At 37.3% G+C, this 25,138-nt stretch overlaps 10 protein-coding genes across 10 annotated transcripts; 6 read left to right on the forward strand and 4 right to left on the reverse strand.

Moving 5' to 3' along the window:
• Positions 1-53: 53 nt before the first annotated feature.
• On the reverse strand, positions 54-1,190 carry PRCAT00003049001 (uncharacterized protein; the record flags this gene model as incomplete). Its single annotated transcript, XM_062952948.1, has 1 exon — positions 54-1,190. One exon carries the CDS (start codon positions 1,188-1,190, stop codon positions 54-56), a length of 1,137 nt encoding a protein of 378 aa, XP_062809800.1.
• A 105-nt stretch (positions 1,191-1,295) lies between these two features.
• PRCAT00003050001 (Golgi transport complex subunit) lies at positions 1,296-1,967 on the forward strand (the record flags this gene model as incomplete). Its single annotated transcript, XM_062952949.1, has 1 exon — positions 1,296-1,967. One exon carries the CDS (start codon positions 1,296-1,298, stop codon positions 1,965-1,967), a length of 672 nt encoding a protein of 223 aa, XP_062809801.1.
• A 36-nt stretch (positions 1,968-2,003) lies between these two features.
• PMC1 (calcium-transporting ATPase) lies at positions 2,004-5,390 on the reverse strand (the record flags this gene model as incomplete). The annotated part of the gene is made up of 1 exon (XM_062952950.1): positions 2,004-5,390. The coding sequence occupies one exon, from the start codon at positions 5,388-5,390 to the stop codon at positions 2,004-2,006; it is 3,387 nt and encodes a 1,128-aa protein (XP_062809802.1).
• Positions 5,391-7,017: 1,627 nt separating this feature from the next.
• On the forward strand, positions 7,018-7,437 carry PRCAT00003052001 (uncharacterized protein; the record flags this gene model as incomplete). The annotated part of the gene is made up of 1 exon (XM_062952951.1): positions 7,018-7,437. The coding sequence occupies one exon, from the start codon at positions 7,018-7,020 to the stop codon at positions 7,435-7,437; it is 420 nt and encodes a 139-aa protein (XP_062809803.1).
• A 1,780-nt stretch (positions 7,438-9,217) lies between these two features.
• On the reverse strand, positions 9,218-13,354 carry PRCAT00003053001 (uncharacterized protein; the record flags this gene model as incomplete). Its single annotated transcript, XM_062952952.1, has 1 exon — positions 9,218-13,354. The coding sequence occupies one exon, from the start codon at positions 13,352-13,354 to the stop codon at positions 9,218-9,220; it is 4,137 nt and encodes a 1,378-aa protein (XP_062809804.1).
• A 212-nt stretch (positions 13,355-13,566) lies between these two features.
• On the forward strand, positions 13,567-14,023 carry PRCAT00003054001 (uncharacterized protein; the record flags this gene model as incomplete). Its single annotated transcript, XM_062952953.1, has 2 exons — positions 13,567-13,577; positions 13,663-14,023. 2 exons carry the CDS (start codon positions 13,567-13,569, stop codon positions 14,021-14,023), a joined length of 372 nt encoding a protein of 123 aa, XP_062809805.1.
• A 349-nt stretch (positions 14,024-14,372) lies between these two features.
• On the forward strand, positions 14,373-15,905 carry PRCAT00003055001 (uncharacterized protein; the record flags this gene model as incomplete). Its single annotated transcript, XM_062952955.1, has 1 exon — positions 14,373-15,905. The coding sequence occupies one exon, from the start codon at positions 14,373-14,375 to the stop codon at positions 15,903-15,905; it is 1,533 nt and encodes a 510-aa protein (XP_062809806.1).
• A 1,068-nt stretch (positions 15,906-16,973) lies between these two features.
• NGT1 (Ngt1p) lies at positions 16,974-18,551 on the forward strand (the record flags this gene model as incomplete). Its single annotated transcript, XM_062952956.1, has 1 exon — positions 16,974-18,551. One exon carries the CDS (start codon positions 16,974-16,976, stop codon positions 18,549-18,551), a length of 1,578 nt encoding a protein of 525 aa, XP_062809807.1.
• A 232-nt stretch (positions 18,552-18,783) lies between these two features.
• Positions 18,784-22,422, forward strand: PRCAT00003057001 (U2 snRNP complex subunit; the record flags this gene model as incomplete). Its single annotated transcript, XM_062952957.1, has 1 exon — positions 18,784-22,422. The coding sequence occupies one exon, from the start codon at positions 18,784-18,786 to the stop codon at positions 22,420-22,422; it is 3,639 nt and encodes a 1,212-aa protein (XP_062809808.1).
• Positions 22,423-22,861: 439 nt separating this feature from the next.
• Positions 22,862-24,994, reverse strand: FKH2 (forkhead family transcription factor; the record flags this gene model as incomplete). The annotated part of the gene is made up of 1 exon (XM_062952958.1): positions 22,862-24,994. One exon carries the CDS (start codon positions 24,992-24,994, stop codon positions 22,862-22,864), a length of 2,133 nt encoding a protein of 710 aa, XP_062809809.1.
• Between the last annotated feature and the right edge of the window lie 144 nt (positions 24,995-25,138).

Raw genomic sequence — 25,138 nt, forward strand, 5'->3', positions numbered from 1 at the left:
TTCATATATTTGCAATATATTCGCAATTTTTGTTAACTATCTACATCTACAAGTCATATCACGTAATTAGCTATGCAATAATCTGTAGCAACCACCATTCGCTCACGCTTATCAATATCCGTAACTTTAAACATTTCTGGAAGCCCAACGAGATACTCTATTTTCTCATCAAATGTAAGCTTGAATAAACATTCTGGACCAGCGTAAATCAACAAGCTAACCTTCTCTTTTTTAAATCCCAAAACTCTGAGCTTTAAAACCGAGCCAAAGTTCCTCGTGTGAATCAACTTAGTGCTTTTCAAGTCCCACATATTTATATCTCCATTTTCGTGACCACTGATCAAGTATTTATCCACTATGTCTATGGACTCAACACTTGAACTAGTTCTGAATTTCATCGAGGTAGCTGAATGATTTACCAAATCAAATTGCTGAATAACTCCACTTGCATAACCAACGTACAAGCATTTTCCTTCTGTCTCGAATTCTAGTGCTGATTGTCTCACACCCTCATCTGAAATGGAACCAATAGTGAAACAATTTGCAGCATCGTCGCCTACCCTCTTGAACTTATACACCACACTCCCTGTTCCACATTCAAATAAGTTTACCGAACCATCCCTTGAGCTCGTGAGAAAGTTTCGACCTCTTGAACCAACCAATTTGACATCAGTTATCTCATCTGTTTGATCGCTAATTACTCTGACTGGTTCTACACCATCGACTGCCCAGATTTTGGTTATCATATCTAAACCAATTGATATGAACACCTTATTCGAAGGAAAGAGCCGTAAATGTGTTACATCCGAATAATGAGCTTCTTTAATTTCATTAATAACTTTTCTCTCTTTCAAACTGTATACGATTATTGAACCTTTATCTGTTCCTATCAAAACAAAATCCAGATATAAGGACATTGCAATAGAAGTTATTTTAGAATTAGAGGACTTTCCTTCAATTTCTGCAATTGATATAAGTCTATTTGGGGTAACCAATGTGTATTCATCGTTATATTGATATACATTGTTACTCATACGTTTGAAGTTGTCCTTACCATATTCTATGTAAGTGAGTTCTTGTGGACCATCATCCGTTCTCTCACCTATCCAAAACTTTTCATGAATAGCACTGCACTCTTCCAAGTCTCTGATGACGTCCTCGAACGTATCCTGGATTGTTATGATCTTCATAGTCAATGTTATCGATTGTAAATTTATATATCGAAATTTCCGATTTTACTGATAATAAAAAAACTACACAATTTAGTTCATTCGTTTTTGTATCTTAGAATCAAAATGACAGACAACGATGAAATACTTTCAATGTTCTTCGACAGTTCGTTTTCTCCAACAGAATACGTCGATGCCTTCTTACAGTCCATTTTGGGTAAACAACCATCGAATCAGTTTCACAGAAAGAGTTTAAATGAATCATCAAGTAAATGTTCAAACTTAATAACACGTATTGATTACTACACAGATGAACTAACTGAAGATTTGAATCATAACCTAGAGGCGCTCCAGAAATCGAATTTAGCGGTGTTAAATGACGACTCTAACAAAGAAATAACTAGAATGCATTACTATACCAACATATTGAATAATTCAATTACATCGCTACAGTCAGATTTGATTTCGGTGAATAATAAGCTTTCAAATGATAATGATGAGTCCATAAACAATCTCACTAAATTAAAGAGTGTAAGGAAAAGTTTAATCGACGTTTTAGGGATTTTTGATCTAGTCAATAGTATAGTACCTGCTTCTGAAAATTATGATATTAAAATCGAAACGTTCCAAAATGCATTAAATAAACTATTGAATGATATACAAGAAGATTCAAGTAAAGAGTTATCTAAGTATGTTGACGATTTGATAAATCTTTTACCTTTGTTCAAGAATATGACTCACTTTTATCCAATTTATAGAAAATTCATCACTACGTTACAGGAGGATTACAAACATTGAAATATACGATATTCTTATTCTCTATATATAAGTAAGTTAGGAGCTGTCCGACTCCTTGTCGTTAACGGCAGCATCCTTTTCTAGATCATCAGCTTTGTTTTTCTTCTTTTTTGATAAGAAGCCGAAACCGACGTAGTAGATAAATGTATTGAAAGCTCTAGTTGGAAATATTGCTTCCACCCAGTAATTTGGAATAATTCTTAAAATCACTCCCACGGGAATTGAAATAAAACCACATAATATGGCAGTTGCCCACATACCAGGAGTTTGTCTGGCGATTGAAAAAGCAGCGCCACCCACGAACATGATTAAAATCTGACAGCCTCCGATCAAAACTGCTATCGTAATAAAATACCAATTTCTAAACAAATGTTGGAAAAAATTCAAGTTTTCGGCAGTAATTCTACCTTTAACACTTCTGACCTCGTCTGCTTCGTCCAATTTTCTTGTTACGACCAATTTCCAGAATTGCAACCAGACAAATGTATTGAATGTCATTGCATCCAATTGCTTATTCTGATGACTTGATATAGTCTTATCCCCAAAAAAAAACCTTCTTCCTGAAAAATGTAATATGAAAGTAACGATTAATTGCATTGAAGATTGGCCAATGATCATCTTCCACATTGAAGTCGAAATTAATGGAGTATGTCTACCAGCAGGCTTTCTCTTTAAGAATGAATCATCTGGCTTGTCTGTGGCTAACGCCAAGGCAGCCAAAGTATCCATGATTAAATTCACCCACAATAACTGGACCGCAGTTAACACAGATTGCCCATTGGAAGACGCGACAGCTGATACAAACGTCAACATGCACGCAGTGATGTTAACTGTCAATTGAAACTGAATGAATTTCTTGATAGACGTAGCAACAGTTCTACCCCATTTAATTGCTTGAACTATATCATTGAAATTATCTGTCATCAAAATGATATCCGATGCTTCTCTAGCAACTTCGGTTCCTGAGATACCCATTGAAAATCCAACATCGGCAAGTTTTAACGCTGGGGCATCGTTAGTACCATCACCAGTAACAGCTACGACCTCGCCTGATTTTCTCAAAGTATCAACTAAAATCCTTTTGTCTTCTGGAGATGACCTTGCTAAAACTTTCAATTGCGGAACAATACGCATTCTTTCAGCTGGCGAAAGTTTACGAAAATGTGGTCCCTCCATAAAGGCATATTCATTGGACAGATCGTCCGGAGTCAAGATATGACAAGCTTTAGAAATCGCCCTTGCGGTCATTAAGTTATCACCAGTTACCATTCTGACAGTAACACCAGCAATTTTACATTGCAACACAGATTCTGGCACTCCCGCTTTCAACGGATCCTGAATACCAACCAAAGTCTCCATGGTAAGGTTCTTATTTTCATCCTCGTAAGGGTTTTTTGTATTGAGTAAAAGAGATGGATCTGCTTCATTTTTATTCTCAGAACTTGCCAAATCTGGGGGCGGCCAGGAGCTTGCTCCAACGAAATCTCTGTGCGCTAAAGCAATCGCACGTAAAGCATCATTGGCATAGTCATCAATCACACTCAAAGCAGTATCACGCAAATTGCGGTCCATTTTAACAACATTCCCATCCTTATCAAATTGATATCCGCAGTTTTTGAAAACTATTTCAGCAGCACCCTTAACATATAACCTGTAGCCGTTACTTATTTTCATCACAATTCCAGACCATTTTCTAGAACTCTCAAAAGGAATGACCTGCACGATCTTACTTTTACCTTCATCCCTTTGCTCTTCAAGACTTGATTTCGAAAACAAGTTAAGTGCATCTCTTGCTAAAAGTAATAAAGCTGATTCTGTCTTATTTCCCAAATATGGCTCAGAAACAATGTCTAGATCAAATTTCGCTTTCTGTTGGTTGCTTCCCTTCAACAAATGATGGAGAAGTGATTTTTTCTGCGGTCTTTGTAAGGCTTCCTTGTACTTTTCTTCATCGAAATCAACATTATCAAATGCAGTCGAGTTCAAGACTATATTAGTACAAAGGAAGACTTTCATGCTATCATTCAAGGCAGGTAAAACTTCTTTTGATTTTGTACCTTGACTATCAACTGTGTCATCAAAATTGTCGTTAGAGTTACCAAAATAGCCTTTGACTATCCTCATTTTATTCTCAGTCAAAGTTCCTGTTTTATCGGAACAAATGGCAGTTGCTCCGCCCATGGTCTCACAAGATTTCAAGACTCGAACCAAGTTTCCATTTTGTGCCATCCTTATGGTAGCAAATGCTAATGCTAAAGTTACCGCCAACGGTAAACCTTCCGGCACCGCTACAACAACAATAGTTATAGAGGTAATAAGTATATCAACAAACTTTTTACCTTTTTCTGTACTTTGTAAGCTGTGAAATCTTCCTCCAGGAGCAATGTTTACACAAAATCTGATTAATAAAACAATGAAGAGAACCAAAGCTGCGAGAAATCCGTATTTGGAAATACCTTCTGCTAATCCATCCAACCTTTCCTGAAGAGGAGTAGTCTCTGGTTCGTGATGCAAGCTTCTCATGGTCTTACCATGAATTGAATTGGGACCGACGGCGGTAACTAAAGCATTGCCTAACCCAGATAATACCTTAGAACCAGAAATAAGATATGGATCCTTAAATTTTACTGTAGAAGAACCTAGGTCTTCATTAGTTGGAAGACGAGATTGATAAATCTTAAGAGCTTCCGAAGCCGATACCTTATTAACCGTTTCTGATTCACCGGTTAATGCAGATTCATCACATTCTACCTCCCCACTGACTAAAACAGAATCGGCAGGTACAACGTCACCAGTCTGCAAGTTAATTATATCGCCAACACAAAGATCATATATAGAAATCATCTTTTGGGAACCATTTCTAATTACGATTAATTCTCTATCTTCCTTTTTGCCATTCAATTTGGCGAATTGTCTTTCCTTTTGATAATCGTTAATTGCACCGACAAGGACCACTATTACTACAGCCACAATAATAGCAACACCTTCCACCCAGTCAACTTTTGGTAAAGGTTTACCCTCGTCATCATGCATAGTTGCTTCTCCAAATGTCTCATACAATCCAAGTGCTAATGAAATTACTGCTGCTACAGATAAGAGTATTAAAACCTTATCTTTCATTGCTTCGTAGCATAATCTGAAGAAAGACTTTTGGGCTTTAGATGGTAACTTGTTAGCACCAAATTGCTTAACTCTAGATCGTAAGTCTTCTTCGTTATTGTTATTCAAACCATTCCTAGTATCCGATCGAAGCATCTGGGTTAGCTTATCTATACCTCCCATCTCATAGAGTACTCTCAATGATTTAGGATCATGAAGCTCACTTAGCTGATCATGATTAACTTCCCAGCGATCATCATGCAAAGGTGAAGAGGAAGAGGCCGTTCCAGCTGAATGCTGTAAACTTAGGCGATTTACCGTCATCAGTTTTTTTGAGTGACGAATGAACCTTAAATAAAAGTAGCCGGGATCTGCGAGAGCCTCAAACTTGATACAAGAAGCTTATGAACTTAATGTATTTTGATAGCCACCGGAGATTTTTAAACAGGTCAAGATTCTTCACTCTATCAGGATAAGTATATTTCTATTCCCTCTTCTCCCGTGAATATTCTCCCTTAGATATGTTCTTTTATCTGCTTTCTGATATCTGCTCTCTGCTCACTGCGAGCTATGTGCTATGTGCTGTATGATATATTGGCGTGGGATCTGAGTATAGCTATTGTTGACTCTTAGACTTAAACGTTAACTCTGATTTTTCATTTATACTAGAACAGCGCAGCTGGTCCGTTATATGATCGTACTTTTGCCTTCTTCGGTACTTTTATTGCGTTGATGATACTGATTTTATCAAGAGGGCTATGCTCTCATATTATCTAACGCAGGAGCGGTTCATGAAAATTCGGCCACCGCTATGGCACTGAGCGGATTTTTTTCAATAAGCCATGATGGAGATTCTGTGAACGCTTTGAGACAACGGTGGGATGTTCTATAGCTCTGTCGTCCTAATTCATCATAAACATGAGAGGTTAAAAACATATTTTGGTAGCGCTAGAATAAAATCTAGTGTAGGTTGTAGGTCGGAATTCAGTTCAAGACTTTTGACTGATGCCATATGCTGAAGGGACCTATAGCTACAGATGACAGACAGAAAAGACAATAACGCTTTGTTCGAAAGTACGATAGATATTTTCAATATCAGACATAGTTTGACTTTGTTGTCTGTGGAGTTCAGCCTCAGCCAAGATTTCTTTGCTTTAGTAGGAAATTATACTGGGCATAGATAACATAGCTGAGGCGAAATCCATGATTGTATAGGGAAGCTAGAAGCGTTACCATTCTCGAAAAGTTGTCAATGAGCTACAAGATATGGCAGAGATCGTTCCTTGAAGCGTAAAAAGTAAACTTTTGTGGGTTCATGTAGTATTGCCAAGATGGAACCATTCCCAGAATAAGAATTATGTGACACCAAATTACAACAGCATATGAAGAAAACAATACGACATGTTGTCTCCTATCGCTGAGTAGGCTTGGTTTTAAGCCTTCGAACTCCTTACAAACTCTACAGATCATTGCATTCTAAAGACTGCAAATACCTAATCTAATCGGGTCAAAAATTAAGAATTAATACAGATGCCGCAAGCTTGGAGGGCCCACGCTTTTGGCGACCAGACTAGCTATGAACCTCTGACTTACGTTTGCTGGCTAATTACCGTGTCTGTCACCGCAGCGGCGGTGCTACTGATTCTGCCAAGACAAAACTGCGACCCGTAGCTATAGCCATTTAACATTAATGTCATCTGACATCTGACCGACGGCATGTAGAATTCCTCAAAAGCAAATGTCAATTTGAGCATTGCACATTTCCAAGTTCAGCTTTTACCACTAAGAGCGACATCAGTAGTAGCCCATCAAGTCTCTATCCTTGACTGGCGTCTATGCAATTTATTAGACTGAAAGTTTAGCCTGATTTTCGATATGTTCAACGGCCGAAGAGCTGCTTTGCAATTGTCTTAGTTGAGTGGCTAGCGTGTCAGCCCTTTCACGTGGGGATATGATTTGTATAGGAGATTTTCCGATATCTTTCAGCGATACCTATGGGAGATGTGCTTGCAACCCTCCCATTAACGAGATTGCGGCAACACGTAACAAAACGCTTGACGACTTTTCTACAGCCATATTCGAACAATCTGAATGTCTGCTGATGCTCAGCCTGATGCTCAGCGTAGTTCAAAGGAAACTTTCACTTAAAAGTCGAGTATGGAATACTTCCAAACTGATATTCTGGATTTATATTCTAGGAGGAGCTTGTTTGAAGCTGATGCATTTAATTGTAGGCTCTTTCGTATTTCTACGTATGCTATATATGTATTGGAGGGCTGCATTCTTTACTGGTTATACAGTAAGATTGTGCATCAAAATATTTGTGGAAATACTATCTTCAGCCAAGGTGAAATTTGCGAGAAGTTTCTAAAGAATGTGTTAAGGCTCCAATTCGAAAACCTGATGATGACGATGGTAGGTGGGATATTCAAAGAATAGCTTTTGGTTTGTGAGACGTTGAACAAATGTGAATTTTTTTGGTCAGGGCTCAATAAGAATTCGTATCTTGAATGACCTTGTCCTTTTTCTAGGATACAGTGTGTGGAAGAATGTCTAAAGAAGAAGCAGTACTAGTAAAATCGACAATTATGGAAAATCTAGAATTACCAAAAATTATTCCGTTACTATTCTGTGTCCATCTTGGGTCTGACTAGGACATCTCTGAAAGACTTTCCAAGCGCTAAAATGGACCGAAATGGGAGACAGATGTTTTTCATATATTTGACTTGCAATGTAGATCTGTATCGCGAGCAAATATCTTCAAAACATTCAAAGCGCTACGATGCATAATTTAGCATGCTTTAGCATTCCACCAAATCGTGACCATCAATTTCACGAAGCGCAAGCCATTGCCAGGTAGAAGCAATATAACAAGAAAAGAAAGTGTATGGGTTCATCAATCTTATGTACTCTGACTTAAAATATAAGTGTGACAACACATAATTAGTGTGAAAAAAGGAAGAACATCTTGTCGGACGTTTATCAATCTCCAGATGAATATTCACACTTGGCCAAAGAACCAAAGTAACAATCATCAACTCTGAACTCTAATGTAGTATAATAACAAATTCGGCTTAAAATTCCAAGCATGCTAAGGAATCTTTAGTGCATGTTCTCAAGTTGCGTTAGAAACTTATTTTAATGATTGCTAATAGAACATAAAGGAAGAGTTTCCTTATCAGTATTTTAAAAATTTTGCAAATAATCATAGAACGCTTGCTTATATGAGAGAAGTTCTTCAAGTAGAAAGATTCGCCCTGCTGGCCAAACGGTTAAGGCATCCGCCTCCTAAGTGGAAGACTCCGGGTTCGAGTCCCGGGTAGGGTTTAATGATAAAAGAATTGTGGTACATTGTAATGTGCAGTATATTTTTTTGGTCATCTTGAAAGTTAAATCTTAAAGATTATTTAAGACTGCAGTTTATTATCTAGATCGGTGGATAGACCCTGGGCAGATATTTATACATTTGTTTCACACCCTAAATCGAGTGCTAGATATCAACGAAAGTGGTACACAGCAGGGAATTGAATTTGTTTTTGACTTATCAATATATCACACGACAAAGGATAAGACGCGACGGAGCTTAATCAAGCCGCTATGGCGCTCTACAGGGAACTTAAGTTCTACGCTGGTTTTGCTTTAACGCCAGTAGTTTCTTTGGCGCTTATGGTGTACATATTCAATCCTTCGACGATCGAAAGTTTCAAGGAAAATTTTAGAATTGCTTTATTATCTAAATCATTTTGTGAGTTGAAGCCAGAAGAGTGTAAGAAATTACTTGATCCTAAATTTGGTGATCCACGGATATTAAAACGGACATTGATTCGATCCTACGACATCATATATGTTCGTCATTATTTCGTTGAGCTATGGGACCAGCTAGTGTTCAAGCTTTTCAGCGGATTTTTAAAAATTATGGAGTTATTTCATTTAGGTCATAATGACTCAGGGACAGGGACGAGTTTTCAAGAAAAGCTACAGTTTGTTACTGCTGTTACTAATGCAATGATTTATGAAACTATAAAAGGCACTGTATTAACCAGACTTTGGGTTTTCTTTATCGTTGGCATTTTAATAACACTAGTTGAATCCTGGTCACCTTTTATTGATCTTTTGTTCAATATTTTTAACACAGAAAAAGGAACCGTTTTCTAAAACCCAAAGTTGAAGGCACTCATATCTGGCTCTTCAAATGCTGCAGCCGGTGGAGGCTGATGATTGATTGGATTGGCCGGCTCGATGGTTTCTGGTAAATCATTGCTCTTTTTATTATTCCAATCGATTGTATTTTCATCCTTATCGTATTTAATGAAATTCCAATTCCTTATTAACATCAATGCCAAGTAATCACAACCCATTCTGTTGTATAACAATCCAACTTTTATAACAAAATCAAATTCCTCTAATGGGGTGATACCCAAAGAGCCCCGTAAGTATTTTACAGTTCTTCGTCTTAAGCTTCGGAATAACACAGCTAAGACGGGATCATCTTTAGAGTAAATGTGCGATTCAACTCCAAGCTCTATGTGCTCGAGATGATTTTTATTACACGTCTCAGAAAATACATCCGAATGTGCTTTGATAATGTCAACTGGAGCTTTTATCAAGGCTTGAATAGAGATCTCCTTCAAATTCATTTCCCAAAAGATCCAACTTGTTGTCCATCGATCGCCATTTTGGAGAACTTCCGGAACGATATAATTTTCGATAATGTTGGTTACCACGTCAAGAGAATCTTCCTTGTACACTTTTGCAATAGCAAGAGCCAATGGTACATTTTTAAGTCTACCTGCTAATATATTACAACAATCCTTCAAAGAATCTCCCAAAAGGAAAAAATAAGCAGCATCTATAAGTCTATGTTTTCCCAATAGAACAAATGCGTTTTTCAATGCTGCTGACCGCCATCTTGGTTCACTGAAGTCATTATTCAAAAATCTCAACATTTTCTGTTGTTCCGGATGACTCACTGTTCTCCATAACCCAATGAGGATTTGTCTCTTGTGTATGGCCAAAAATAATAGTGAAATCAAACCAGACGGATCTCTAGACTCACTAAATTCATTTCTCGCACAAGATTCAACAACCTCAATAAGCCTTTTCTGGTCGATCCAATAAGGCAATCCACATTGTTCAACGTTTTCCCATTTGAGGCGACTCTTGTAATGATCTTGAACCAAGCCAAATAAAACTTCTTTGCTATCACTATGAAGTGCCCAATTGATGTCTCGAATGCTGAGTTTTGCTTGTTTGGTTGAATTTTGAAATAATTTAAAGCCTGTCAAGAATCTTAGCCCATTCTCATCTAGAGACCTTTCGTTCTTTTGCCATGATTTCACAATTGAAATGAGAGATAACAATGTAATCTGCTGATGTCTTGTAATCAAGGGTAATGATGTCTTCATTAAAGATTCACTCAATATGTCCGCTACATTATCATTGAAACTGTTAAATATATCAATTTCAGAGTCATTTTCAGAATCATTTTTATTATTTTTGATTTTAGGCGACAAAATCTCCTCTAGCGTCAAGGATAAATTCCAATCAACTAAGGTGTCCATCCTTAAAAGTTGAAATAATTTGAATAACACTTGTCGCACAACCGAAATTTGGCCCATAAACAAAACTTGGATCAAAAATTGGGGATGGTATATTGGAAGCGGGCCATTTAGCATTCTAACCAAAGTTAAAATATCGTAAGTGATATCTTTCGCTGCTTTTCTGCTTTTTTCTGCACCGTCACTATCCATTGATTGGATATATCCAACAGTAAGTTGTTCAATAATACTATCGATTGAATTATTGGAGCCCAATTTCACTCTTCTATCATCAATAAAAAATTGATTCCCGCATGCAATAATTAAATATCCATTATCTAACCAAATAGAATCGCCAATATCATGTGAAGTATATTCAGATATGTCTATCTTTTTTAAGACGGCAAAAGCAGGAATTTTGTTTGTATAATCGTAACGCAATTGAGTATATAATAAAACAAATCTTTTAAAACCTACCGATAATATCGCATTTGAAGTCAGCTTCATTTTTGAAGAGTCAATGAATGTCCAATCTAAATCTCTAACTGGTCCGAAGTCTTGTGGAAATCGTTCTTCATATTCAAGCAACCCAAGTTTGGTGTTCCATATAGATAAGTTATATCCTGAGCCATCTACAACAGCAAACTTGTTAATCGATGAAGACCCACAGATCTTGCTAGCATTTGGAACATTCGTATAAAAGCTAAAAGTTTCAATCCAAGAAAGCTTAGCACCTTCAAACCTCACAGCGAATATTCTTACTAAGCCTAATTTATCGATGACAGAAATTAAATTTTTTTCACTTTGCGATATTGAAGTATCTATATCCGATACTTTATAAGGTTCTTCAATCGAAGGCAATCGATCTATATTGATAGCTTCTAAACTATCTGATACTTTCCAAGCTTTTGTCAAATTTCCACGATATATTGCAACAACGATAGATTCTTCTTTCAATTCGGTGAAAAGAAGAGCCTGGGGCTCTTCACTATATAATTTATTACCTTCCTCACTAATCTGCAACTTTTGCTTTAATCCAATAGGACGATCATCGTAATTTGATTCATCTGCATCATATAAGCCGATGTATCCATTTTTTTCTACTGTAACAACAAGGTGGCGTCTTTTGCCAGTGTTTGATGGTTCAACGTCATTGATCAAAACGGCAGTCCAAATTCCTTGATCAACTTCACTCCCTTTCATTGATACATCGAGTTGAAATCTTTTTGCTACTGTTACTTTATGTGTCAAGCCTCCTAGATGTAATGGTTCCCAGATATAGTTGTGCTCTGGAAAGTTCAGAATAGAAAGCAACATATTTTCTTTTCCTTTTGATGAATTCGATCTGATTAGTTTTCTTATCGATTTTGGATGTCCTTGAAGTTTATCTAGTAATATGGTTCCCATAGATTTTGGATTTGATAATAATTTAGAAAAGTCCAATGCTTCATATCTGACAGTATTCTTGACTCGGTCATGTAACAAAAGGGACAAATTTGAGGTTTCCTTGTCTGATAAATAAATCACCTCAGGTATATGAATAGGGTTCGAAATAACCTCGAATGCTGGTGATGAGATAAAGTTTTTTGTGAAAGTAGTGATTTCCTCTCTTTTAGAATTCTGAGGAAAGCAGCTTGCTTCAAATTCTAGAAGACGGCTACCTACTTTTTCAAATTTGATTTGATTAGGAGGATTAGACTTCAAATTAGTTATGGAATATAAGACAGCTTGCCCCTTTACATTTATTACGAACATTAGATCCATGCCATTAAGATTAGATGACTTGAAATAGGAAACAATCTCATTATCATCGCTGCAGGCTTTCAAAGAAGGTAATAGTGATTTTTGGAGATATGTGTTGTCCACAATACAAACTGAGCTAATTTCGTCTTTTGCAAAACAAGAATTTAAATCAAGTGATGCCCATGAACGGATATGACTATGTCCCCCAAATTCATAGGATGCCCAAACTCTAATTATGGAATCATTTGTTAAGGTGTATAATATATCATTGTCATCCTCATATTGATCTATGTATCCTCTGATATTTTTGATGTTGGCCATGGATCCATCTATTTCATCTGGGTTATTTCTAGTCGGCCTGTATTTCCACTTGAATTGGGTAACAAAGCTTCTTTTAGGGTGATCCAAATAGCTCAATTCAAAGGACGTATTTTGATCGCCATAACAATTCCTAGACCATACTTTTATGAGTCGATCAAAATTTCCACTTGATGTAACGATGCGATTGGCACTATGTGTGATTCGCAAATGACTGATAGGATTTGCTTGCATGGAATGCCATCTCTTCTGATATTTCCAGTCTCCGTACTCAGCGTAAATATGATATAATGACAAAGATTTATCGGAAGCAACAGCGAGCTCATTTTCAGTTGCTGCCCATTGCATTGCATTGATCAGAGAATTGTCGTGATTGTCAAAGTCTAAACATTCCTTCCATCGAGGCTTTTCCATAAAAGCGTTAGCCGGCTTATATATCTTTATTTTTGACTTCAAAGCAATACCAATTAGGCCGTTATTTTTATTGAAGTCCAATGCTATTAGATCATTCTCAAGGTATATTGTTTGTAAATACTGACTGATATTCTCAGTTTGCAAATTTCTAGTATTGCTGTAGATTATCAAATTGTTGCCCGATCCATAGATAATTAAATGATGATTCTTCCATACAGATTGAACCAAGGAGCTTTGACTAGCATTTACTTCCCCAGGAACAAAGGATATGGTCATTTATACCTATCTTGGATATTCTGTCTTTAAGTGTTTATCAAATCAAGCGGTGTAACAAAAGGTAAAAAGCTGAGTTTATGTTAGACTGCACTTTAATAAAAACATCAAAATGATCAAAATGATCAAAATGATCAAAATAGTTATCTGAAATAGAACGCCAGTTAGACAGTGACTAAGGTAGAGAAATTTTCAAGAGAGTGAAGATAGTCACTATGGGTGCCAGGTATGTTATATTCATAATCGATAAAGGGATTTAGCTCCTTAAGTTCTCATGAATTATAAGAGTCCTTTCAACTAACTTAAACTAGCTGTCAGGATCAGAAGAAAGCGCTAGCTATATGCCTACAAAGATCCCCTTGTGTCTTGATCGAAAGGCACACTCCTAAGGAATGCTTGACTGACCCGCTGTTGAAGAAAGAATTACCTGAACTATGCGCCGCTCATTTCAGAGCATTCATGGAATGCAAAACTGGAATGTTTGACATGAGAAAAAGAATGAGAGGAAATGCTCCGTTGTCCACAGGGAAGTATGATGAGACTTACGAGAATCTCTCCTCCGGTAACTTTGATGCACATGAGGAGTTGAGGAAGTTGGAGGTTTTGAATAGAAACTTGGCGAAACAAAGAGAAGCAAGAGAACATCAAAAAAGTCTCGAGCAAGAAGATTAGTACGTTGGGTTTGTACTCAATATGAACCATAGCCGTGGAATGGCCAAAGAGCAAAAGCATATCGGATGCTCGCAAATTCCTTGTAAATAGTTGCGCAATTATATAGTATGGCAATGTCTTAATACGTATATCTAGATTGCAAATTGTGACAAAAGAGACTTTCTTTTCCCTGTGATCATAAAACTTGCCCTGACTGTATAAGTATTACAATATTAAAGTTAAAAGTACTATTCAGAGTTTTATATAAAAGTCACGATATGACTCCACAGTAAATTTTTCACTCATTACAAAATGACAGATTTTAAAAAGAACTTCTAAAATAAACAATTGCGACACGGATACTTTCAAAATGACATTGAAATCTGATTTAGAGGCAAACAAAGATCAAGAGGCAGCAACGCTTTTGGGATTACTTTTACCGAAGATAATTGAATACATTGAGAAATCGGATCCTGACTCAACTAAATATGAAATTGATTCCCTAGGAAAATATCACGAACCTTCCTCTCTTAAAGCAGAATTTCTGCATGAGAATATGGTGGATGGTATCAAGGGAGACCAAAAAGAGCTTAGCGAAATAATTGACAAAGTTTTGAAGTATTCGGTAAATACTTGGAATCCTGGCTTCTTAGACAAGTTGTACGCATCTAACAATCCCATAGGTCTAGTTTCTGATTTACTTTTGTCTGTATTGAACACAAACTCACATGTATACACAGTCTCCCCTGTTCTATCTGTTCTTGAGAATTACATTGGGAGGAAATATGCAGCTTTATTTTTTGAAGATAACCAAGATACCTGTGGCGGCTTAACTTTTCCAGGCGGTTCCTGGTCAAACGTAACATCATTACACATCGCGAGATCGATCAAGTTTCCAGACACCAAGGTAAAAGGCAATTCAGGCTACAACTTCGCCATTTATACTTCAGCACATTCTCACTATTCTATTGAGAAGGCAGCAATTTTGTTAGGATTGGGATCCTCTAATGTTTTTAAAGTTTCTGCTTTAAAAGATGGCAGAATTGATACATATGCATTAGAACAAAAGATAATAGAGACCAAATCACAAGGGTATACACCATTGTACATAAATGCAACAGCAGGTACCACAGTCTTCGGTTCCTTTGATCCATTCGAGAAAATTGCAAATATTGCAAAAAGATATAAGACTTGGCTTCACGTCGATGGGTCTTGGGGTGGAAATGTTGTGTTTTCTGAGAAGCATAAGCAAAAGCTTAAAGGAATCAAATATGCAGATTCTATCACAGTCAACCCACATAAAATGTTGGGAGTCCCGAATACTTGTTCCTTCTTACTCCTTCCTCATGTTCTGACGTTCCAAAAGTCAATGTCTTTAAGTGCACCATATTTGTTTCACGGGAGAGAAAATGATGATGATGACGATGTTAATGAGAACTTTGATTTGGCTGACGGTACCATGGGTTGTGGAAGAAGGGCCGATTCTTTCAAATTCTACATGACTTGGCTCTATTATGGATCCAAAGGATTAGCTCAAAGAGTTGATCATGCCTTCGATATTGGAAAGTACTTCGTGGAAAGAATCAGTGAAAACCATAATTTTTCACTCGTATTTGGAAGCAAAGATGATTTACCACCCTGTTTGCAAGTTTGCTTTTACTATAAACCCGACGCATACGAAGAAACCGATCTCACCGATGTAACAAGGTTCATTTCGAGAGAGTTGCACAAGAAAGGGAAATATTTAGTCGACTTTTCGCCTCCGCCCTGGACTGAAGGCAGTCGAGGCGAGTTCTTCAGAGTAGTTTTCAACTCACCTATTTTGTCAGACAGAACTATTGACAATTTGATCGCCGAGATTGTTGCATCTGGCAAGGACTATATGAAGAGAGATAAATCATAGTTTAATCACGACGCGCGTACGTAGCATTTATTTATTCAAGCGTTAGATTCGAAATAGCTACGGTACAGAGTGTCCAACTAGCGACGATTAGATAGAATTTGATACAGTTCCTTTTACACTAAAAAAGATAAGCCATTTTTTGTTTGCTTATTACTGGCCAAAGATATGTAGCTTCCACCGATATCTTGAATTACTTGCTACTTGTAGATGACTGATACGTCTAATGTTCCAAATTTTATACCTATTTTGAAAAATGTAATGTTACAATATAACGAGAGGAAATATTACGCGTGTGACAGTTGCAATCTTTTCTCACACATTTGCCCTAGCGCTTGCTATGTCACATTTTCAAAAGCAGTACGTGCGAATAATTACATTCTTGCCTCCCTTCTACAGTGCGCTCTCTCTAATTTTTAGTGTACATTTACTGAGAATCTCTCTCTGTCGGGCATCACTTCGGTGCACCCACACTGATGACCGCTCTCTGCTTGTCGTAAGTCATCACTATGCTCTCGGCCGATTTCTCCTCGAAAGTTTGTATGGGGATCAGAATGCAACATTTGGACATTTTAACTAATTTAAGTAATCGAGGAGTAAAATGTTACATCGAGAAATTTGTTTAAAATTCCTTAGACATCATTTCAAATTTTTAGACTTTTGGGAAGGGACTAAACACTTAGGACGTGTAGATACACTTGATATTTCATAGAGGTGAGTTGTATCATCTTTTCGCTCTCTTCTCGTGTAATTTTCTGTCGATAAAGAGGGATTTGAGCTTAATGTCACCTTTGGACATTTTGGTGAAAATTTCGATAAGACCCGCATACCCCAAACGGATGATAAGAAACGGCAGTCGACATAATGGGATCATGGGTAAGTGAGAACATACCAAGTTGGGAGCTTGCAGTGTAACATCATTACATAGAACTACATTTTACGATAAAAGCACCGTAAGACCCACACAAGAGACGGCTTATAAAGAAGCGAGTCTACCCACTTTGAAAAGAACAGTCAAAGGTAAGAACTGCTACAAAGCGATACAGTCATAAATAGTCAAGAACCGACAAAATGTCTGCAGAAGAGAAGTTAACGGACGTTGATGTCCAAACTAGTAAAGGTTCATCGTACGATGACTTAAAGAAAGAAGGTGTACCACCACAAGATGAGAATGGAGCTGCTGATGTTCCTGAGATAAAACACTATACACCGAGTGAAATAGAAAGCAGTGGAAAGATATATGACAAAAGGTTCATACCTAAAGTTCCAGCCTACTCAAATGCGATGATCCAAATTGTGATGCTTGCTTTCGTCGTTTTCATGACACCTGGTATGTATAACGCTTTGACTGGTATTGGTGCATCGATCAGTGGTCCTGATGGTGTTAAAACCCAAGATAACGCTACAGTCGCATTATACTGTACCTTTGCAGGTCTTGGTTTCTTCGCTGGTACCTTTTGTAATTTGATTGGTGCTAGATATTGTTTAATGTTTGGTGGAACTGGTTATCTCCTTTATGCTGGTTCGCTTTTAAGCTACAATCATAATCAGAATGCTGGTTTTGTTATATTTGCAGGTGCCTACCTCGGTATTTGTGCATCATGTCTTTGGGCAGCACAGGGTTCAATAATTATGTCTTACCCAACAGAGAACAAAAAGGGAACTGGAATTATGGTCTTTTGGGTTATCTTCAATTTAGGTGGTGTCATTGGTTCGCTTATCCCCTTAGCTAACAACTTACATTCGGATCTGAGTACCGTAAAGGATGGTACTTATATTGCCTTTATTGTTTTAATGGGTTGCGGTAGTGTTATAGCTTTTTTCATGTTACCAGTAGATAAAGTATGGAAAGATGATGGAACAAGAGTTGTTGACAAGAAGCTTCCTGACTGGAAATCTGAAATTTTTGGATCCTTCAAGTTATTGATCAAGGAGCCAAAGATTTTGTTAATATTTCCTATGTTTTTTGCTTCTAATTGGTTTTACACCTATCAATTTAATGAATTCAACGCAGGTCGTTTTAATATTAGAACAAGATCATTGAACTCCTTGCTTTATTGGCTTTTCCAAATGATTGGTGCAGTTGTTATTGGTACAATTTTAGATTTGAAATATTTTAGAAGAAGCGTACGTGCAAGGATTGGCTGGGTATTTTTATTCGTCATCTCCTTTGCTGTGTGGGGTGGTGGTTACAAGTTTCAAAAAGGCTTTGACAGAGCAGATGTGACTGCGGATGCAAATGGAAACACAAAATTTGCCCCAATGGACTTCAAAGATGGTGACTACATTGGACCAATGTTCCTTTACATTTTCTACGGAATCTTCGATGCTATGTTTCAAAGTTACTGCTTGTGGCTCATGGGTGCCCTTTCAAACAGTAGTAAGAAGACCGCTTATTATGCAGGATTTTACAAAGGTATACAATCTGCAGGTGCTGCTATTGCTTGGAGACTTGATGCATACGGTACAGCTTATATGAGTATGTTTGCCAGTTCTTGGGCGTTAGTGGCAGGCTCAATGGTCATTGGAATTCCTCTTATTTTCTTCATGGTAAGTGATCATACTGATGAGGTACCTGAGAATCCTTTGGAGGAAGAAGAGTTCAGTCCTGTGGTCGCTCTCGCTTCGGGAGAAGGAAGAATTGTTTAAATTTATCTTTTTAGACAAATCCCGGTGACCTGTGTGTATATTTTTTTAAATTATAACCGAAAGAGAATTTTCTATATCTTCAAATTGGATAGAAACTAATATAAATAGCTAATATGAGTTAAACAATGTAGAGCCTCTCTTCACTAATAAATATTATCTGCAGGACTCGATTAAAGATATCGAAGACTTAAATAATATGAATCTATTAAATTCCTTGTAGCATCATTGAAGGATGTTGATAGACGATGAATCTTTATACCTATATAATCTAACTCTCAAGTGTCCTACACTGACGGTTGGATCTACCGTGGGTCGATTTATGGGGCAAAAAAAGTCACAAGAGATAGTGTTTGCAAGCTCATCGTTTCTTGAGTTATGGAAGCCAGACCCATCGACCGGAAAGTTACAAAAGATATGCCAGCAAAATACATTTGCTATCATCCAGTGTATAGACAAGATAAGCGACTTTGGTTCGCTGAGAGATTTTCTTGTCGTCACTTCGGATTCTGGTAAATTGGTTCTTTTGTCGTTCGATTCTGAAAAGCAGTTCTTCATTCCTATAATTCAGGAACCACATTCTAAAAATGGTCTCCGAAGAACTTCCCCTGGAGAATATCTAGCCGTCGATCCTCTTGGGAGAACTATTATGCTTGGATCCATAGAAAAAAACAAGTTGATGTACAAAGTTCAAGCAAATGATGATAATAAACTAGAGCTTTCGTCTCCTCTTGAAGCTATAGAAAGACATACATTGACATTAAAGATGACTGCCTTAGAAACGGATTTCGAGGACCCATTATTTGTCGCCATAGAATGCGACTACAGCAAATATTCAGAGACTAGTCAGTATGACCCTGAAAAGTCATCCCTATTATTAAATTATTACAAGTTTGATCAGGGATTGAACCATATAGTAAAGGAAAAGAGAGAAGATATTCCTGGCTCATCAAATGAGCTTATAGCCTTACCTGCGCATATCGGTGGGGTGCTTATTACTTGTAACTCGTTTCTCATATACGACTGCCCAACAAAGGAGAGAAAATACCTTCCATTACCTATCAGATCAGAATCTAGAGAAACAATTATTGTGAAAGGTGTTGTTCACAAGCTTAAAAATAAGAATTTTTTTGTTCTATTACAAAGTTCTTTAGGTGATTTATTCAAACTTACCGTGGTCTTCAACAATGAGTTAGAAACGATCGAGGATATATTAATAACTTATTTCGATACTATCCCTTTGAGCAGCGATCTTCATATATTTAAAAGTGGATTCTTATTTGCTGATGTGATTAATGATAATAAATTGTTTTACCAATTTGAGAAACTAGGCGATGATGAAAATGAAACTACATTGCACTTCGTTCCTGAATATGGGAGCTTGGAAGCAATATCTGATTCTTCAAAGATATTTGATGTGAAGGGTTTGGAAAATTTAGCTTTAGTTGATATCTTGGAAACTATTGATCCAATCATTGATAGTTCATTTATAGAATCCAGTACTTCAAAGTCAGAAGCTTTTAAGCAGTTGCTTCTATTGTCATCCAAATGCAGTTTAAGCTCTATAACTCATGGCATACCTACTAGCACTATTGTCTCTTCTCCTTTGCCATTCAAACCAACTGATTTGCTAACCACGAAAGTGTATGCAGACTCTAAAAATGATGATTACTTGATCATATCATCAACTTTAGCATACAAAACCTTGGTCCTTTCTATAGGAGAAGTAGTGGAGGAGGTTATGGATTCTAAGTTTGTTGATAACGAGCCAACTATAGCTGTTCAACAGGTGGGTAGATCTTCAGTAGTTCAAGTTTATACTAACGGCGTCAGGCATATTAAGCACAATAGTATGGATGAAGGAGAAAAAGATAAAAAGGTGACTGACTGGTATCCTCCCGCAGGTATTAAAATATTACATGCCTGCTCTAATAATGGGCAAATTTTGATTGCGTTATCTAATCGAGAGATCTGTTATTTTGCGGTTGACCCCGTTGACGACCAATTAATAGAGTATCAAGATAAACTCGAAATGTCAGGTGCAATAACTGCACTTGCAGTATTTAATGACCAAAAGTTGAGTTCATTTGCAATTATTGGATGCTCTGACGAAACAATTCAGGTTATTTCATTACAGCAACACAACTGCCTCGAAATCATATCTTTTCAAGTTCTTTCTGCGCCAAGTACGTCTATTATAATGATGCCAGATCAGAATTCTACTTCGGTTCTTATTGGTATGCAAAATGGACTATTTGTTAGAACAAGTCTTGATGAATTCTCAGGAAAGCTTTCAGACACTCGTGTTCGCTATTTAGGGACTAGGCCAGTGAAGTTGTCCCTTGTCAAAACACCAGTGGGTCTTGCAACACTAGCATTGTCTTCCAAACCATGGATTGGATATTTTGATAAAGGGGAGTTTAATTTAACACCATTACTTGATATTGAAATATTTAGCGGCGCGTCTTTCGAGTCTGAGGACCTCGGTGGGACAGCTATTGTCGGTTTACTTGGACTTAATTTAGTGATATTTACGCTTGGTTCCCAGGATGAGACTTTCAACTTCAACAACGAATATCACATCAAGAAGATCAAATTAAGATACAGTCCACGCAAGATGGTCGTCGATGATAAGAGAAAGCTAATTTATGTGATCGAAACAGAATTTGGTACCAAAAGCCCATACAGGGCTAGTAATTTGGATGCCCTTGATCAGGAAGATACGATGATTGATAAAGATTACTATGACGCTTTTGGGTATCCCAAAGCTTTAAATTCGTCTTCATCATCTCTTCAAGTGGTTGATTTTGTAAACCAAGACATTCGACAATCAATAGAGTTTTCTGATGGAGAAACTGCGATGGCAATTTCATTGGTTCAATTCAGTTCCAGTGAAAGCTATCTTATAATTGGCATGGCAAAGAAGTACACTGTGTTATCCAATTCTTTTGAAGAAACATATTTCTATACATTTATGGTTCAAAAGAATAATAAACTACAATTTAAACATAAGACGGACCTTGATATTCTACCTAAGGTTATTATTCCATTTCAAGGTAAGGTCTTGGTAGGAATGGGCAATCATTTGCGTCTATATGACTTAGGAAAGAAGCAGTTGTTGCGAAAAAGTTCTTCAACTATTGACCATCTTAAAAATATTGTCAAAATAGTCCATCAAGGTGGTGATAGAGTTGTAGTTGGAGATTCTGATTATTCCACTACATTTTTAAAATTCGATTCAAAGGAGAATGAATTCATACCATTTGCTGATGATATTATGAAAAGAAAAATAACGGCACTAGCTACCCTTGATTATGATACTATAATTGGAGGTGACAAATTCGGTAACTTTTTCGTTTCTAGATTACCGGAAAGAGTTTCAGAACAAAGTAATGAAGACTGGATCAAGTACCAAGAGCCTTTCTTAAATGCATCAGGCTCAAGAGTGAGGAACTTATGTGAATTTTTTATTCAAGATGTCCCAACGTCTTTAATGAAGAGCCAGTTAGGTGCTGGTGGTGCAGAGGTTATAATTTATACTGGTATACAAGGTAGTGTGGGTGCATTAGTGCCAATAGCCACCAAGCAAGAGATTGAGTTCTTATCTGATTTAGAATTGTCGATAAAACGATACTTTGATTACAATTTCCAAGATTTTGATAAGAACAACAATGGATACAATACATTGGGAAAAGATCATTTGAAGTTTAGAGGGTACTATAATCCCGTCAAGAACGTAATTGACGGCGATTTAATTGAACAATTTTACCAGTTGCCTATATCTATCAAAATAAAGCTTGCGAACGAGTTAGATAGAACTCCGAAGGATATAGAACGAAAAATCTCCGACCTTAGAGTCAGATCCTCTTTTTAATTAAGAATATAGATTCTACATTAGCATTCAAATAAATTAATTTTCGTGAATAGAAATATCAGATACACATGTATATATCATGCTGAAAACCTAATCTTATGAATAAGCTGTTGAATGTAAAAGTGCATATACCAGATGAGTAAACAAATAAATGAGCACACGACTGAATGTTCATAAATAAATGAATAGATGGATAAATGAAAAAATGAATGTATGAGTGAATAATGAATGAATGAATGAATGATCGAATGGCTCGGTGGCGACCAAACTTAAAAAAAAAAATTTTTTGGTGATAAAACAAAACAAAAAGATACTGGTGCAGCCATTGACTTTCTTCCATGAGTATTATTTCCATTCAAAACCAGATTAGTATGATAGGAAGTACTTGCGAGGGATGGAAAAGAATCTTATTTTGTCACGAAAGTGACGGTATCATATCTCAACTTGCAACCTCACCATTCTTTAGTTCAGAACGCTCCCTGCTGATTTCTATGCTACTGCTATCAGCCTCTTTATCCTCACTCTGAAGCCGAAGAGGAGAACCCTTCGTAATATCATCTTTCGAATGTACTTTTCTACTTAAAGTAGGACTACCATGATCGTTCAGCTCATCGCTATTTTTTCTCAAGGGAGTCTGGCCATTAGGGGTGCTGAACTGTACAAAGTTCCAAAAGGCAGGAGAAGACTGATTAGTATTGACACCACCAGGAACATTTAATTTACTTGAGCCCGAAGGTTTTGAACCACGCTCAGGTGTGAATGCTTCAAGTGGAATTATCTTTTTGGGGCTTGTAAATCCCATAACCATATCAGAATTTGTGCTTGGGGCGGTAGAATTCGAATTTCCAGATTCACTAGTGTGAGTGTTATTACCTGAAGAATAGTTCTGATTGCTTTCATTTACTTGAGTAATCAGCGAGTTTGAGCGAGGATGGTGCGCCTGAGGTGCAGAATTTCCCATATGATGGTTTGGAGCAGGTGGCGGCGGTGGTAAGTTGAATAAATGGTTACCAACAACCTTAGGCAACTTAGGGGTAGCGCCATTCAATTCGCCTAATTGTCTGATTGGCGAAGAGAGCTCTGGTTTGTTACCCCCCAAAGAGCCCAAGAGCTGCTGCGATGCAGGCTGTTGCTGTTGTTGATGTTGCTGAGGTTGGTGCTGTTGCTGTTGCTGTTGCTGAGGTTGAGGTTGAGGTTGAGGTTGAGGTTGACTTTGAGGTTGACTTTGAGGCTGCTGCTGCTGCTGCTGCTGCTGTTGAATTAACGGATTACCGTACATTAACTGAGATTGAGGGTGCTGAAAGCCATACGAACGAGGAGGATTAAAATAACCATTTCCTGGTTGATTGGAAATGTAAGAAAGAGGGTTCGCCTGAGGCAAGTTAGAAGGACCATTGGAATATTGAATCAGTTGACCAAATTTTGGTAATGAACTGTTCCTTTGATGATCAAAATCTTGAATTTCTTCTTTGTTAATGTACCTTTGTGACTCGGGTAACTGCAGGTATGTCGCTAAATGTAGTTGAAGCTGTCTAGAGACAGAAGAGCCTCTACGAGTCTTCAGAAGAGAACCACTTTGGATTTTATTCAAAAAATCTTCTTTGTATGATTCACTGATTCGCCATTTCATTCCTTTACCAGGCTCATTCGGTCTTCTAGGCACTTTTTCGAATGCTTTGTTCAAGGATAAATTATGTCTGATAGAATTTTGCCAACCGGTTTTGGAATACTTATAATAAGCATAGTGTGACGAAATCCAGTTATATATTTCTGATAATGACATTACGCCCTCACCATTGGATAAAATAGACTGAGTTATCATTGTAGCATAGGAGTAGGGAGGTTTGATATCTTTCGCATCTTCCTTTGATAAATCCTGGTCCAAATTGTTTTGCAAAGAGGTCGCCGAAGCAGACGACGGGGATTGAGTAAGTTGAGCTTTATCGAACATTTGAAAGCTCTTAACTTGAGAACCATTGTTGGGAATTGAATTTTGGGGATAGTTGGAGGAAAACTTTTTAGATTTCTTATATTTGGCCAAGCATTGAGCTAGAACTTTTTGCAGGATATTTGGAGGTGAATCAGGTAAAATAAACATCATTTGAGTGCCACCAATATCCAAAATAGCACCTGAGTGTAATGGAGAAGCTGATGAACCACCAATTGGTGTTTTTTGACCATCAATTCGTGCTCCATTTCTACCAAGCACTTTCAATTCCCAACATCTTAAGTCCAAATTATAAATGATTGATGCATGTTGTCTTGAGACAACTTTTGCCGGGCCCAAGTCAATATCGACTGTGCCACTGGAGCCATTTTGATTATCTGTGTTCCTACCAATGGTTACAGCAAGTGACTTAACATAAAATGTCCAATTTTGCCCGGCAATTTTAGCATAGGCCTGAACTTCCGTTGCCAAATTTTTATCATTAGAATATGTCATCGACACATTAGTTTCATCATCAGGCTTTTGTAAGGTTGATATTACAGCGTTTACCATCTCCGTGGGATCATCAAATGACGGTAGATCATCTTCCACATGGATACTCCGCTTTCGAGGCGTGGCTGACATGGCGGTCAAACTAATTGGTTGAAGTGGTTAAATAGCTTAAATGCAATAGCAAATTGACTTTGATCGTAGCGGATGTCTTATTTCGATAAAGGGCTCCTTTACCAATAGTAATACTAGCAAATTAATCACCTTCACTTTCTCTCA

This window comes from Priceomyces carsonii, assembly GCF_900007245.1.
Source record: "Priceomyces carsonii strain CBS4050 genome assembly, scaffold: Debaryomyces_carsonii_scaffold_3, whole genome shotgun sequence".
Lineage (NCBI taxonomy): Eukaryota > Fungi > Ascomycota > Pichiomycetes > Serinales > Debaryomycetaceae > Priceomyces > Priceomyces carsonii.